The 16512-nt window shown below is 45.0% G+C and overlaps 1 protein-coding gene across 1 annotated transcript in view; it reads right to left on the reverse strand.

Moving 5' to 3' along the window:
* mmp28 (matrix metallopeptidase 28) overlaps window positions 1-16512 on the reverse strand; it is a 102803-nt gene that overhangs the window by 57007 nt on the left and 29284 nt on the right. Inside the window, exons 2-3 of the mRNA XM_072589364.1 lie at window positions 12422-12501; window positions 2802-2989 (exon numbers count right to left, since the gene is read on the reverse strand). Coding sequence (XP_072445465.1) covers window positions 2802-2989; window positions 12422-12501 — 268 coding nt within the window. The remainder of the gene's footprint in view (window positions 1-2801; window positions 2990-12421; window positions 12502-16512) is intronic.

The following is a 16512-nucleotide window of genomic DNA, read 5'->3' on the forward strand; positions in this document are numbered from 1 at the left end:
AATCTTATGTGGTTCTATAAGATCGCTGTCATTTTGTAAACTCCAGTAGAGAGTATGCGATGGCTGTTGCTAGACTGTAAATCCAGAGACCCAGCTAACGTTCTGGACACCTGGGTTCAAATCCTGCCACAGCAGATGGTGGAGTTTGAATTCAATATATTTTTTAATTATAGAATTAAAAGTTTAGTGATGACCATGAAGCCATTGTGATCGTCAGGAACAACTCACGTAGCTTCACTACTGTCCAGTAGGGAAGGAACCTGTCATCCTACCTGGTCTGGCCTACATGTGACTCCAGACTCACTGTAATGTGTCGACTCTTAACTGCCCTCTGGGCAATTAGGGGTGTGAAATAAATGCTGGTCTACCCAGAGACGCCTTCATCCTATGAATGCATTTAAAAAAGTACCAAGGGTTATGGCCACAGTTTGTCCAACATTCCTCAGAAAATACCAAATGCATTTCAGGAATCAGCTTAGAAGACGTAGCAGTTTTAACACCCCTTTTCTTCAATACTTAACTCAAACAGGGCAATTGCCAAATATATTCCAATCACTGAATTAAGATTTCACTTCAAATTCACAGAAACCTGCCGCAGACACATTTACCAAGCCAGCTTTCCTCCTCACAACCCAAGCTCTCCCTCCACATTATTACTCAGACCGTGACGATCGGGTAGTGAATGGGTGTGCAAATGTGGTGTATGTTCCAACAGCTTCAGTTGTTTGACAGCAAGTTGATGCAGAGAGACTGGAATCGAGTCAGCGAGTTCAGACAGAGAGAGACGAGAACCAGCGAGGAAATGATTCCGAAAAGTATTTCTTAAAACAACAGTTCACTGCCACAGCTTCCGAACCTAACTCTCCTTCCAGCACTTGGATGGTAAGTAACCGGGTGATGATGATCTGTGCTTCAAGATGGGATTTTGTTTAAACTGTCAAGGCAGGCAATGGCTATGTTCTGATCTGCACTCAGTGACACTGGGAAAGCTAGTAAGGTCAACATCAACTATCTGCTGTCGAGCTGAGCTGTGAGAGAATTTGGTACCGGATTCCTCTCTATGGATTGTGATATTTCACCGTCGGTGTCCCTAAGCCACAGGGATCACAGTAGTTCAGGAATACAGCTCACCGCCACCAACCGCAGGATAATGAGAGATGGGGCAATAACTGGATTGCCACACAAGCATCCCATGAACGAAACCAAAATCGTTCACGTGACTGCTCTCTAAATTCACTGAGGATTCCAGCAATAAGATCTGCACTAACTGAACAAATAAAACTGAAAAGCATCACAATTCTGTCATTGTTTTTCCTCTCATTTTAAGCAGCTGTTTGTGGAGCCATTCCTAGTGTTTCCAATCACAGCAACTGGCCATGTCCATTAATGCCTAGCACGTTCTTTGCTTCTCCCTCTTCCCCTGTATCTCTCTGACACTCCTCTCTCTCTCTCTGCTCTTCCCCCTCTCTCACATTTCCCTTCTTCACCCAGTCACAACTCCCTTTTACTTCCAAACGACTCCCAACCACTGTGTTCAGAGATGACACCGCTTTCAATGCTTTATTCACAGAGCTTTCAATTGTCTGTCCCATGCTTTGACTCAGCTTTCCAGCTCTTTCTACCATTTGTTTACCTCACTCTGAATCCACAATCAGGCTTATCCAACAAGCACAGTCAATAGTAAACAGACTCACAAACAAAACAAGCTCAGCACCAGAATATCCCCCTTCCCCCATCAATTTTCCCATCATGTTGTCAGTGTTATCGAAATGCAGCAATCACAAAGACACAGGGGATTATTTCTGCAGCATAATAACAACATTTTAACACCACTGTGCTAAAGGGTTAGCATTCAAACCCATCCTAATATAGAGTTATACAGCATGGAAACAGACCCTTCAGCCCAACTCATCCATGCCAACCAAGTTTCCCAAACTAACTAGTCCTACCTGCCTGCATTTGGCCCATATCCCTTCAAAACTTTCCAATTTATATACTTATCTAAATGTCTTTTAAATGGTGTAACTGAACCTCATACACTACTTCCACAGGAGGTTCATTCCACACGCAAACCACTCTCTGTGTAAAAATGTTTTCTTTCATGTCTTATTAAAATCTTTCTCCCCTCACCTTAAAATTACGACCCCAGTTCTGAGCATGTACCAAAGAGCTTCAGAGACAAGAAGGTACATTTCCTGTGTAATCAATGCTGCATTATGGGAAACGTACCGGTCAGTTTGTGAACGGCAAGTTCCCCACACACAGCAATGAGACAAATTAACAGATAAATTGTTTCCCAAGGTGTTGGTCAAGAGAGAAACATTGGCCAAGACATTGTGAAAAACTTTGCTACACAAAACACTTGAAATGGTGTCACGAGATCTTTAACATCTACCAGAGAGAGCAGGCACAATCTCAGCTAAATGTCACATTGGTAAAGTTGCACCACTGACAGCACTGGACTAAATGTAGCAATCCAGATTAGAGTGGTGCCTGAAAAGCACAGCAGATCAGGCAGCATCTGAGAAGCAGGAAAGTCGACGTTTCTGGCAAAAAGCCCTTCATCAGGAATAGAGAAATGTAGCAATCCCTCAGTCCCAGACTGAATGTCAGCAAAGAGCCAGTCTCGAGACTCTGAAGTGGGACCTCACAGAGAGAGCAGCTGAGGAAGGGGAGAAAGAAAATACTAACAATGGATGAACATTGCGCAGTGCTCACTAACCTCTGAAAGCGTACTGTCTACATAACCAAAAGTGATTTGATAACAAACAGAACAAAGAGTGCCCGTGGAAGTTATTTACCTTGTTGTAAGTAACGTTTGGCGCGGCTTCGCATGGTGGCTCGACCCAGGAAGAGCTTTTCCACATGCTCCTGCCAGGCCCTTTGGCTTCCAACATCCTTGACCCCACATCGTGGCTCCATCATCTGCTGCACTGTGGGCTCATCCAGGGCCCCACTCACTGGGAGGTGAGAGATCCATTGGAACTTCCTGCAAAATACCACCACCACAGACAGAAGGCAATGAGCACAGAGAAACACAGGAGTGTGGTAGCATCTTCAGAGGGGTTGTAAAGCAATTGGCATGGACACAGAAGGACCACACACAACAAAGTTCCCACCATGTTGCACTACTGATTGGTCTGGGTAGCTGGGGCACCCCAAAGGGCATGTTAGGAGTGGAGGGTGACAGGGTGAGTGGGATAATGTCTGGCAGCATGTTGAAGGGTGACATGTCAGTCACTTTCCTGCTATCCCTTGGCATTTTACTTGTCACATGGGAGGCAGTAGATGCCCCATAAGATCATAAGATGGAGGATCATAATTAGGCCATTCCGCCCATCAAATCTGCTCTGACATTTGATTACAGCTGATGTGTTTCTCAACCCCATCCTCCTGCCTTCTCCCCATAACCCTTGATCCACTTACTAATCAAGTACCTGTCTATCTTGGTCTTAAAGACACTCAATGACTTGGCCTCCACAGCTTTCTACAGTAATACGTTTCACGGATTCACCAACCTCAGGCTGAAGAAATTCTTACTCAGCTCAGTTCTAAAAGGTTGTCACTTCATTCTGAGGCTGTGCCCTTGGGTTGTAATCTTTCCCACTAATGGAAACATCTTCTCCATGTCCACTCTATCCCAGTCTCTCAGTCTTCCATAAATTTCAATGAGATCCCCCTCATCCTTCTAAACTCCATCAAATACAAACCCAGAGTCCTCAACCATACCTCATATGTCAAGCCTTTCATCCCTGGGATTATTCCTGTAAACCTTCTCTGGACCCCTCCAAGGCCAACGCATCCTCCCTTAGATAGTGGGTCCAAAACTGCTCGCAATATTCCAAATGCAGCCTGACCACAACCTTATATAGCCTCAGCATTCTAGTCCTCTTGAAATGAATACTAACATTGCACGTGCCTTCCTAACTGCCAACTGAATCTGCAGGTTAACTTTAAGAGAATCCTGAACTAGGACAGCCAAGTCCATTTGTGCTTCAGATTTCTGCAGCTTCTCCCCATTTAGAAAATAGTCTACATCTCTATTGATCCTACCAAAGTGCCTAACCTCATACTTTCCCACATTGTATTCCATCTGCCACTTCTTTGCCCACTCCACTAGCCTGCCCACATTATTCTGTAGCATCCCCACCTCCTCAACACTACCTGTCCCTCCACCTATCTTTGTGTCAGCTGCAAACTTAGCAACAATGCCCTCAGTTCCTTCGGTCGGATCGTTAATGTATAATGTGAATGTATAGTTGTGGTCCCCTGTGGGGCTTGACTAGTCACTGGCTGCCAGCCTGTAAAAGACCCTTGTATGCTCACTCTCTGCCTTCTGCCAGTCAGCCAATCCTCTATCCGTGCCAGTACCTTGCCCCTAACACAATGGATTCTTATCTAATTAGCAGCCTCCTGTGTAGTACCCTGTCAAAGGCCTTCTGGAAATCCATATAGATCATGTCCACGGGCTCTCCTTTATCTAACTTTCTCATTAGCTCCTCAAAGAATTCTAACAGATTTGTCAGGCATGACCTCCCTTTGATGAAGCTGTGCTGACTCTGCCCAATTCCACCATACACTTCCAGGTACTCCGCAATCTCATCCTTTATAATGGACTCTAAATCTTTACCATTGACTGAGGTTGGGCTCACGGGCCTATAGTTTCTTGTCTTCCCTCCTTAAACAGGAGTGCTATATAAGCCATTTTCCAGTCCTCTGGGACCCATTTCTTTGTTCCCCATTAATATTTCTCCAATCTCATCTTCCAGTGGTCTCATGTCAATTCTTGCCTCTCTCAAGTTAAAAATTACACAACACCAGGTGATAGCACCAACAAATTTATTTGGAAGTACTAGCTTTTGGAGTGCAGCTCCTTCATCAGGTAGCTACAGTGGCTCAGTGGCTAGCACTGCTGCCTCACAGTGCCAGGAACATGGGTTCAATTCCCACCTTGAGCAACTGTCTGTGTGGTGTTTGCACATTTTCCCTGTGTCTATGTGGGTTTCCTCTGGATGCTCTAGTTTCCTCCCACAATCCAAAGCTGTGCAGGTTAGGTGAATTGGCCATGCTAAATTGTCTGTAGTGTTCAAGGGTAAATGTGTAGAGTAATAGGGAAAGGGAATGTCTCTGGGTGGGTTACTCTCTGGAGGGTTGGTGTGGCCTGTTTCAACATTATAGGGATTCTATAAATGCTCTGAAAACTAGTGCTTCCAAATAAACCTGTTGGACTATAACCTGGTGTTGTGAGATTTTTAACTTTGTACACCCCTGTCCAACACCGGCATCTCCAAATCTTATCTTTTAGATAGCTTAAAAAATCACTCTTACAATCTTCTTGTATATTACTAGCTAGCTTACTCTCATATTTCATCTTCTGCCCACTTATTGCTTTTTTGAGCTGTTCTCTGCTGGTTTTTAAAGGCCTCCCAAGCCTCTGAACGTTTACCAATGACTGAGGTCAGGCTAATTGGCTTCCCATTAATTCTCAATACATTGCATGCTTTTGTTTTTGCTTCTATGCTGTCCCTGATTTCCCTTATCAGCCACAGTAGCCTCACCCTCCCCTTAGCATGCTCTTTCTTCCTTGGGATGAATTTCTGCTGTGCAAACAGATTTACTCCCAGAAACGCCTGCCATTGCTGCTCCACCGTCTTCCCTGCAAGACCCCCTTCCAATCAACTCTAGACAGCGCCTCCCTCAGGTCTGTGTAGTTACTTTTACTCAGTTGTAATACTGTAACGTCCGATTCCAATTTCTCCCTCTCAAACTGCAGGGTGAATGCTATCATAATTATGGTCACTGCCGCCTAGGGGTTCCTGCACCTTAAGTTTCCTAATCAAGTCTGCCTTGTTACACATCACCAAATCCAGATCTGCCTGTTCCCCAGAGAGCTCTACCACCCTGCTCCAAAATAAAACATCTCGTAGACATTCCACGTCTTGAGATGATTAGATTCCATACAGTGTGGAAACAGGCCCTTCGGCCCAACAAGTCCACACTGACCCTCTGAAGAGTAACCCACCCAGACCCATTTCCTTCTGACTAATGCACCTAACACTATGGGCAATTTAGCATGGCCAATCCATCTGACCTGCACATCTTTGGATTGTGGGAGGAAACCCACACAGACACGGGGAGAATGTGCAAACTCCACACAGACAGTCGCCTGAGGCTGGAATCGAACCGAGGTCCCTGGTGCTGTGAAGCAGCAGTGCTAATCACTGAGCCACCGTGCTGCCCTAATTAGATTACCAGCCTAATTTTCCCAGTCCACCCACATATCTCAGTCCCCCACGATTATTGTAACAGTGCCTTTCTTACACACCTTTTCTATCTCCTGATTTATTTTCTTCCCCCCATCCTGACGATTGCTCAGAGGCCTGTACACAACCCCATCAGGGTCTTTCTTCCTTTGTGGTTCCTCAACTCTACCCACACACATTCCACCCTTTCCAACTCTATATCACTTATTGCTATTGATTTAATGTCATTTCGTAGTAACATGGAAATCCTGCCCCCTCTGTCCATCTTTCAAAAGGACATGTATCTTTGGATATTGAGTTCCCAGCCTTGGTTCCTTGCGGCCACAACACCCTCTACCTGCTCATTTCAATCTGTGCTACAGGCTCATTTACTTTATCTCTAATACTGTGTGTACCTAAGTTCAACATCCTCAGTTCTGTATCGACTGCTCCCCATCCAAACAGTTCCCTCCCTCCCCTGGTCTGTTGCCAATATCCCATGAATTTGAAACTGTTTCTCCCACATCAAGCATTGAGTCATGTGTTTATCTTTTTAATGGCTTTAACCCTGTGCCATATTGCTAATGCTCAGGCAATAATCCGGAGTTAATTACCTTTTAGATTCTGCTTTTTAATTTAGCCCCAGCTGCACATATTCCCTCAGCAGAACTTCTTTCCTCTTTCTACCAATATTGTCGGTACCCACATGGACCATGATGACTGGACTTTTCCTTTCTCACTCCAAGTTCCTCTGCAGCCCAGGTGAGATTTCCTAAACCTGGGCACCAGGCAGGCAACATAACCTTTGGGTTTCTCGATCCTGGACTGAGAACAGTGTCTATTCCCCTGACTATCCTATTCCTGATTACAACTACATTTCTCTTCTCTTCCCCTTCCCTGTACCATGGTGCTCTGGTCAGTTTGCTCATCCTCCCTACAGCCCCCATTCTCATCCACACAGAGAACAAGAGTCTTAAACCTGTTAGATAGACTCAAGGGCTGAGGATCCTTCAGCAATACCTCCTGGATCCCTCTACCTGCCTCACGTGCCATCACACCCTCCTGTCCCTGATCGCTGACTGAATTTGAAGTAGTCAATCTAAGGGGTGTCACTGCCTCCTGAAACACAGTGTCCAGGTAACTCTGCCCCTCCCTGATGTACCACATTGTTCAAAGCTCAGACTCCAGCTCATCAACTCGGAGTCGGAGTTCCTCAAGCAGCCAACACTTGGTACAGATTTACAGTCGCCACTCGCTGGAGTTACACTGCCAGAGAGAGTTGAGAGGAAGAAATAACGAGAGACTGAATTGGGAAACACATTTGAAAATTTGACTGACTGGGCAGACGCCATTTATGCATGTGGATGAAATAGTGTCCAAGATGGCAGCCGGTGACAGGGACCTACACTCCCATTGGGTGAAGCAGGATCATTAGATTAGATTCCCTACATTATGGATACAGGCCATTTGGCTCAACCAGTCCTCACCAACCCTCTAAAGGGTAACCCACCCTGTATTTAACCCTTGACTAATGCACGTAACACTATGGGCAATTTAGCATGGCCAATTCACCTAACCTGCACACCTTTGGACTGTGGGAGGAAACCAGAGCACCCAGAAGGGACCCATGTAGACATGCAAACTGCAGACAGACAGTTGTCCAAGGCAGGAATCAAACCCAGATCCCTGGCACTGCTAACCACTGATCCACCGTGCCATCCTTGAATCACTTCAGTGATCAATCAATTCAGTGATGCGCTCATGGGTAACTAGCCTGCCACCCAGCTAAACTTTCTTAACTCATTCAGAATAACGATTGGGCTATAAGACAGTCCAAGTAGCCATTTCCTATGAAACTATACCCAAAAGGACTAACATGTAGGAACTACACCCGCTGAAGGATTGGGGTCTGGGAACCATGCCCAGCAAGGAATCTGAAGATCTTAAACACATCTGACATTGTGAGTCATTCACCAAACTGTTCCTGTTCCTTTATGCTCCATTGTACAAGAAACATGGATACATTTTTTGCCCTAAGCAAAGTTAAGCAGCTGCTGTGACACGAACCGAGTCAATCCCCAGTACTGCGTTCTGCTGAAGTTGCCTCTCACAAGCGAAAAATCACTTTTACAAAAGAACAAAATTCTTCTTCAGCATGAAGTACAGGTTTCCTCTCTAGCTGACGAGCACACAAGGTTAAAACAAGAAAACGCTCAACAGCATACCCACTTCACTTTCCCATCTTTCAGTACGAGATAAGGAGGAGATGGACTTGCAGATATGGGAAATCCAGAACTTAGAAAGCTGAAATTAGAGCAGGAAGTCAGGGAGGTCAGAACTGAAGGAACACAACAGATAGTCAGGCTGGAGTGAGTTGCAGCAAGCTTTTGATCACATGGAAGAGAAGTTTACACTGAAGCAGGGACTGAAGCAATGGTGACAGGATACAGTCAGCAGACATTTAAGAATGGAAGAGGGCCATCCCCTTTAAGGAAACCACTGGAATGGTCAAGCCTGGAGGCAATAAGAAGGATTTCAGCAGCAGATGGGCAGAGGCAGGATCAATAATAGGCAATGTTCGGGTGAGGTGGAATTCTCCGACCTCGGTGTTGCAAAGGATATGGAGCAGGAAGCTCAGCTCAGGATAAACCAGAACGCCAAGTTTGCAAAACGGCTCTGAAGTAGCTAGGGAGGGGGGAAGAGGTATAACACAGGATGTGGAAGGAGCAATAAATCTTGGGCCATCCTTAGCTACCTCATAACTAGCCAGATTTCTGTTTTTGCAAGGATATGAATCATAGCTGACTGATCTTACTGCAGCACCTCTGATACTGATTACAAGACCAGGCTCCCCCAGAATAGCTCAGAAAGGAACATTTTGCTGTTCAGATGTTGAACTACAAAGTCAAAGTTGGAGAATAAACTCTACCCAATTCTGGAAGCAGATTGCCAGAAACCCCTCAAATTGAGTCTGAACAAACACAGACCTGACTGAGGACAGCCACTTAAATGTGTCAAAGATCCAAGAACAACACCTTTCCAGCTCACCAGCCCAAGGGTGTACCCAGCTGCCCTTTCACATATCATGTATAAAAGTCAACACACCCAAACCCAAGACACATTTCTAATAAAAGTGTAACAGAAAATCATTCTGCAAGGTTTGCCTGAGTGCAGGGTAAGTTCTATGAGGGGACAGATTGGGAGTAATTTTGCTTTTTCGAAATCAGGAAAAAAGGATATGTTGAATTGATTCATAGTTATTTATCTGTCTAAATATTTGGCTTCCTTGGAAGGAGAGATGACGGGCAGTTGACCAAAGATATGGCCATTACCCACTCTCTGTGTATGAACTATGGGGCTGATCCTCAGATGGAAAACTGTGACACTGCCAAGCACTGAGGTCCCTTAATATGATAATTTTACATTTACATAACCTCTGTATTTCAGGTCATTCAAAAGCACTTCACTACTATACTGTAGATACTAAGGCAGCCAATTTGTGGACATATCTGGCCTACAAGCAATTGCGCAATAATGACTGGGTAATCTATTTTAGTGATAGTTTGTTATAGAGTCATTTGGCACAGAAACAGACCCTTTGTTCCAATTCATCCGTGCTGACCAGAATCTCAAACTAAATAGTCCCACCTGGCTACACTTGGCCAGTACCTTTCCAAACATTTCTTATCCATGTACTCACCCAAACATCTTTTAACATTGTAACTGTACCCACATCCACCACTTCCTCTGGAAGTTCATTCCACTCGCTGTGTAAAACAAATTACCCCTCATGTCTTTTTTAAAAATCTTTCTCCTCTCACTTTAGAAGTATGACCCGGAGTCTTGAAATCCCCCACCCGAGGGAAAAGATACCTGCCATTCACCTTATCTGTACCCCTCATGATTTTATAAATCTCTAACACGTCACCCCTTATCTTCCTCCGTTCCAGTGGAAAAGAATCCCAGGCCATCCAGCCTCTCCTTATAACTCAAACCCTCCATTCACAGGAATATTCCGGATAAATCTCTTCTGGGCCTTTTTCTAGCTTAATAATATTGTTCAGACAAAAAATGACCAGGATACAAGGAGAACGCCTCTACTCTTAGTCTTAGAGTCATTGAGTTTTACAGCACAAAAGGAGGTCTTTTGACCCATCATGTATGTGCGAGTCCATCAACTCTAGTCCGAGTTAGTCTTGTGATGTTGTGGGATGACTGGGGGAGGGGGGGGGCAAGTGTGAGCTTTGACAATGTCGGGGCTAGAGGAGCTACCCAGGAGTCGCTACATGTGTCGCCGATGGGAGTCAGCAGTGTGTACCCGGCAGTTCAGTGGGTTTTGAACGAGGTTCTGCTGAGGTTGGGCGGTGTGGGGATTTGCTGACAGTGAAGCCTGTGTTGTGTTCATTGCACCACCCACAGGAGTTCCTGATTCCTGCTGTTCAGGAGACAAGAAATGTAGAAACTGCCATGGGTCTAATGGGTGTCAATCTTCCATCAGAGGAGAGAGGTCGGTGGTGTTACATTTTCTACATGCTTCCAATCCATAAGACCATAAGACATAGGAGCGGAAGTAAGGCCATTCGGCCCATCGAGTCCACTCCGCCATTCAATCATGGCTTATGGGCATTTCAACTCCACTTACCCACATTCTCCCCGTAGCCTTTAATTCCTTGTGACATCAAGAATTTATCAATTTCTGCCTTGAAGACATTTAGCGTCCCAGCCTCCACTGCACTCTGCGGCAATGAATTCCACAGGCCCACCACTCTCTGGCTGAAGAAATGTCTCCGCATTTCTGTTCTGAATTTACCCCCTCTAATTCTAAGGCTGTGGCCATGGGTCCTAGTCTCCTCGCCTAACGGAAACAATTTCCTAGCTTCCACTCTCTCCAAGCCAATCAAACCTCACTATCCCCTGGGTCATGATAAAAGTTAACAATTTTAAAATGTGCACAAAATTCCCTTATTTATCTGTCTTTTGGACTCAGATAAACAGAAAGCACTGACCAGTTTTATAAACTTAATAAGTCCGATTTATTACAAATAAATAAATTCTTACTACAGATTAACAATTGGGAACAACATTCCTGTAAAGAGGCGAGCAGTAACTCAGACTCTCCATACAAAGCCATTGGTGGGCCGGGAGCTCACTGCTGGTATTGGAGGCAGGCTAAAGATACATCACTGCACCTTAAGGCTGCTGTGAGTTGACAGGATTGCTGGGGTCAGTCAGGGAGGCCTCAGCAGGGTCTAGGGGGAACGGTCATTTCCAGGGTAGGAGGCGACATCTGGGGTAGCGTCCATGAGCCCCACACACTGGGTTCAGACATAGGGAAACCACAGGCCCCCACCTACCACTGGTCAAAAGCCAAGTATTAGAGTCATACAGATATACAGCATAGAAACAGATCCTTCAGTCCAACTCGTCCACACTGAGCAGATATCGTAACCTAATCTAGTCCTATTTGCCAGCACCTAGCCCATATCCCTCTAAACCCTTCCTATTCATATACCCATCCAGATGCCTTTTAAATTTTATAATTGTACCATCCTCCACCACTTCCTCTGGCAGCTCATTCCATGCACGCACCACCCTCTGCATGAAAAGGTTGCCCCCAAGGTCCCTTTTAAATCTTTTCCCTCTCACCCTTAAATCTATGCCCTCTAGTTCTGGACTCCCCTATTATGGAAAAAAAATACCTTTTCGATATACCCTATCATAATTTTATAAGTCTCTATAAGGTCACCCCTCAGCCTCCTACGCTCCAGGGAAAACAGCACCAGCTTATCCAGCCTCTCCCTACAGCTCAAGCCTCCAAACCCTGGGAACATCCTTGTAAGTCATTTCTGACTCCTTTCAAGCTTCACAACATCCTTCGATAGGAGGGAGACCAGAATTGAATATGGTATTCCTAGAGTGACCTAACCAATGTCCTGTACAGCCGCAACTTAATATTAGATGGTAATAGAGTTCCCAGCCCAGACTTAACTGGAGGCTATGGGGTCTATATGCTGAAGGTCTCCGTCCAACTACATTCCCCCTTCCCCAAACCCACCCCCCCCTCCCCCCGGGGTGCCTTAAATTCAAGAGCCTCAATGCTGCCGTTGGTTCGTGAAGAGTTGGCTTACTCAACACTGATGTTGTCCTGTCATTGCACTCCTTGATGGTAAACGCCTCACCTGACTGCCTCTTTGACCTGAGCTAAACTCAGTTCCTCAGGAGGACCAGGCTCCAGGTAGCCGTACTTTTCTAAGAATGCCTTGGGGAAGAAAAAGAAAGAGGGTTCTCTTAAAATCAGATCAACTGAACAAATACAGCAGTACTGTTCTCTGAAATATTAACGTGCACACATTGCACCAGCTGTCAGCTGTCAATGACATTCTGCTGAGTCTGTTGTGACCTCACAGAATGTCACTGGTTCCATTAAGTTCATAGCTTTCCATTAGGAAGTTGAAGAGAGGACATCATCATCATCATCATCATCAATTGTATACATTCCCTGCTCTGACAAACGTCTCTGTTCATTTAGTGTCACTGATGCCAAGGTTAATAATTTGTCTGTACACTAAGCGTACTCCTTATAAACTGCTGCATCAATTTCAATACCTGGTGTACACCAAGCCTTCCATCCTTATTAGTCAAGTATGGCCATGTACTCTTGTTAGGATGGGGGAGGGTTGCTTGTTGGACAGCTGGCTTGCATTGCTGACTGATAGCAACAATTCCTGCACCAGCTCAGGTTACCCTGAAAGTCCCACCTTCTCAACCTCTCCCTTCAGCTGAGGCAAGGTGACCCTTAGGTCACCCTCTCTCTCACTAATGAAGAGAACAGCCTATCATCCCCTGGGATTATTGTACCTTTACACTTGTAAGGTGCTTGTAATTGACTAAGTCAAATTTGTTTTGGGCTGATCAAGATTTTGGAAGTTCTGAGGCATTTTAAGGAGCGTTCTCCATGTTTGTTTAATAAGATTACAAGCCAGTTTTCTGTGGCATTGCCGACGAACACATGAATTTTATAAATAGCCCTTTCCAATTTGCCTTCATAACACCATAACTTAATTATAAAACTATACACAGTAATGAAATTCATTGTTCACTTCCCGTATCCAAGTGTTCTGAAGTTGCAATTAAGAAGAGGGAGTTACTTTGACAGTTGTGACATTCTGGAAACACATGTTCCAATATTAGTCATTGTAAGGTTTCAATAGGTCTCCCAGATCAGGTCAAGGGTCAGTGACCCCCACTTCAAGAATAATCAGACTGCTTCAGGTGGTTGGAGACGGGGCAAGAGGCTCCATCCTGGAAAAGAGGGCTGCTGTCGAACACTATATGTAATTAAGGTTCACTGAAACCCTGGGAACCACTCTGTGCAGCTATGTCTCACTGTTAGGACTCAGTTTAATCTCTGCGAGCTGGAGAGGCTGAGAAGAAGCTTGTAAGTCATTAATATTTTGGCGCAACTGAAAGGGTTCTTTGGTTCACTCGTGGCCAGCAATTATTGCCTGTCCCTAATTGCCCTTGAGAAGGTGGTGATGAGCTGTCTTCTTGAACCGCTGCAGCCCACCTGCTTGAGGGTGACCCACAGTGCCCTTAGGGAGGGAATTCCAGGATTTTCCCCCAGTGACAGTGAAGGAACGGCAATATATTTCCAAATCAGGATGGTGAGTGGCTCGGAGGGGAACTTGCAGGAGGTGGTGTTCCCAAGTATCTGCTGTCCATGTCCTTTTGGATGGAAGTGGTCGTGGGTTTGGAAGGTGCTGTCTAAGGATCTTTGGTGAATTTCTGCAGTGCATCTTGTAGATGGTACACACTGCTGCTACTGAGCGTCACTGGTAAAGGGAGTGGATGTTGTAGATGTGTTGCCAATCTGAATGGGTGTCAAGCTTCTTCAGTGTTGCTGGAGCTACACCCATCCAGACAGGTAGGGAGTATTCCGTCACACTCCTGACTTGTGCCTTATGGATAGTGGATAAGCTTTGGGGAGTTATCTGCTGCACAAATTCTAGCCTTTGATCTTCGCTGATAACCACAGTGGATAGTCTGATTCCATTTTTTGGTCAATGGTAACACCGATGATGTTTATTTTAGGGGATTTGACCATCCTGAGGAACTCCTGCAGGGATGTCCTGAAGCTGAGATGACTCAGCAACCATAACCATCTTCCTATGTGTCAGGTATGACTCTAACCAGCAGAGTCTGTGCCCTGATTCGTATTGAGCCTAGTTTTTGCTCAGGCTCCTTGATACTAGATGTGGTCAAATGTAGCCTTGATGTCAAGGGCTATCACTCTCACCTCACTCTCTGGAAATCAGCTCTTTTGTCCAGGTTTGAACCAAGGCTGTAATGAAGTCAGGAGCTGAGTGACCCTGGTGGAACCCAAACTGGACGTCTCTGAGCAGGTTATTGCTGAGCAGGTGCTGCTTGATAGCACTGTTGGTGACCCCTTCCATCACTTTACTGATGAATGATGAGCGAGAGTGAAGGAAACCCAAAAACATCATTTGCAGCGTCTCACTGAGGAACATTAGAGCTCAGAAAAACCTAGTGGCAGTAGTAGTTGTGTGAAGCTAGCTGTCTGCACAAGACTCAAATAATGAGTAGGTGCTGGAGGGCAGTCCCAACCATTCAGAGAGCACAGTCCCAGGGAAGGCGAGTGAGCACTCCTCAAGGTATTTCATGATAGATTGGATTTTGAAGGTATTTCAAATCCAGATCTTTGAAAGCGAAGATTTGAAACTCCTTTTCAAGTTCTAATGAGATCTTAGACCCCACAGATTCACTAAGGTTTAAGGCCAAGGCATTGGGAAAGATGGGGTTGCTGAAAAATCCATGGCAGCTATCTTTACCACCCTTGTTATTTGATGTGTTCTATGGGGTGTTTGACCCCAGATTGTCAGTTTCCCATATTTGTCTCATGTTATTTCTGGATGTTAGAGTATGAGTTGAATTTATTTATTTGCAATGAACTATTTCTTTATGCAGGAGTTTAAGGGACCTGGTGAATTTGCTTCTGGTACTGAGCTACATGTTGTCCAATATATAATTCACAATATCGCCTTCCTTTTCAATTCATACTTTGTTGTGGTAGTGGTGGAATGAGATGAGGGAAGGAATCAGCCACCTATCTCACTTGATGTAATGATATCTATATTGTACAGTTTTTGGAACTATAAACTGAGATGGAAGTCAATCTACCAAAGCAGAAACACCAGGAGAATTTTGCAACTTGAAAAGCAAGTGCTGTGTATTTTTCAGGTGTCGCTTTTGAAGCAGTGAAAGGGAGATTTTAAGTAGCATAAATAGTCTTTTGAGCTGAGGAAATTGTGCCAGACAACTGTCCTCTTTGTTCACAAGACTAATGGAGTTCCACAGGGGTCAGTGTTGGACCACAACTATTCATATTATACATTAACGATCTGGATGAAGGAACTGAGGGCATTGTTGCTAAGTTGGCAGATGACACAAAGATAGCTGGAGGGACAGGTAATGCCAAGGAAGTGAGGAGGCTGCAGAAGGATTTGTATAAGGCTAGGAGAGTGCGTAAAGAAGTGGCAGATGGAGTACAATGTGGGAAAGTGTGAGGTTTTCACTTTGGTCGGAAGAATAGAAGAGTAGACTATTTTCTAATTGGGGAAGTCGGAAATCTGAAGAGTAAAGGGACTTGGGTGTCCTAGCGCAGGACCCTCTTAAAGTTCACATACAAGGTTTCATTGGCAGTTGGGAAGGCAAATAAAATGTTAGTAGTCATTTCAAGAGACTAAAATACAAAAACGGAGCTGTACTGCTGAGTCTGTCTAGGCTCTGGTCAGACTGCATTTGAAGTATTGTGAGCAGCTTTGGGCCCCATATCTAAGGAAGGATGTGCTGGCCTTGGAAGGAGTCCAATGGAGGTTTACAAGAATGATCCCAGGGATGAAGGGCTTGTCACATGAGGAGCGGTTGAGAACTCTGGGTCCATACTCAGAGTTTAGATGAATGAGGGGGGGATTTGATTGAAACTATCAGAATATCGTGGGGTCTGAATAGAGTGGGTGTGGAGAGGTTTTCATGGTAGAAGAAACTAAGGCCTGAGAGCACAGCCTCAGAGTGAAGAAAAAAACCTTTAGGACTGAGATGAGGACGCATTTCTTCAGCCAGACAGTGATGAATCAGTAAAACTTATTGCTACAGAAGGCTATGGAAGCCACTGAGTGTGTTTAAGACCAAGATAGATACGATCTTCATTGATAAGAGGATCAAGGTTACGGGAGAAGGTGGGAGAATGGGG

This window comes from Chiloscyllium punctatum, chromosome 19 (genome assembly GCF_047496795.1).
Source record: "Chiloscyllium punctatum isolate Juve2018m chromosome 19, sChiPun1.3, whole genome shotgun sequence".
NCBI lineage: Eukaryota > Metazoa > Chordata > Chondrichthyes > Orectolobiformes > Hemiscylliidae > Chiloscyllium > Chiloscyllium punctatum.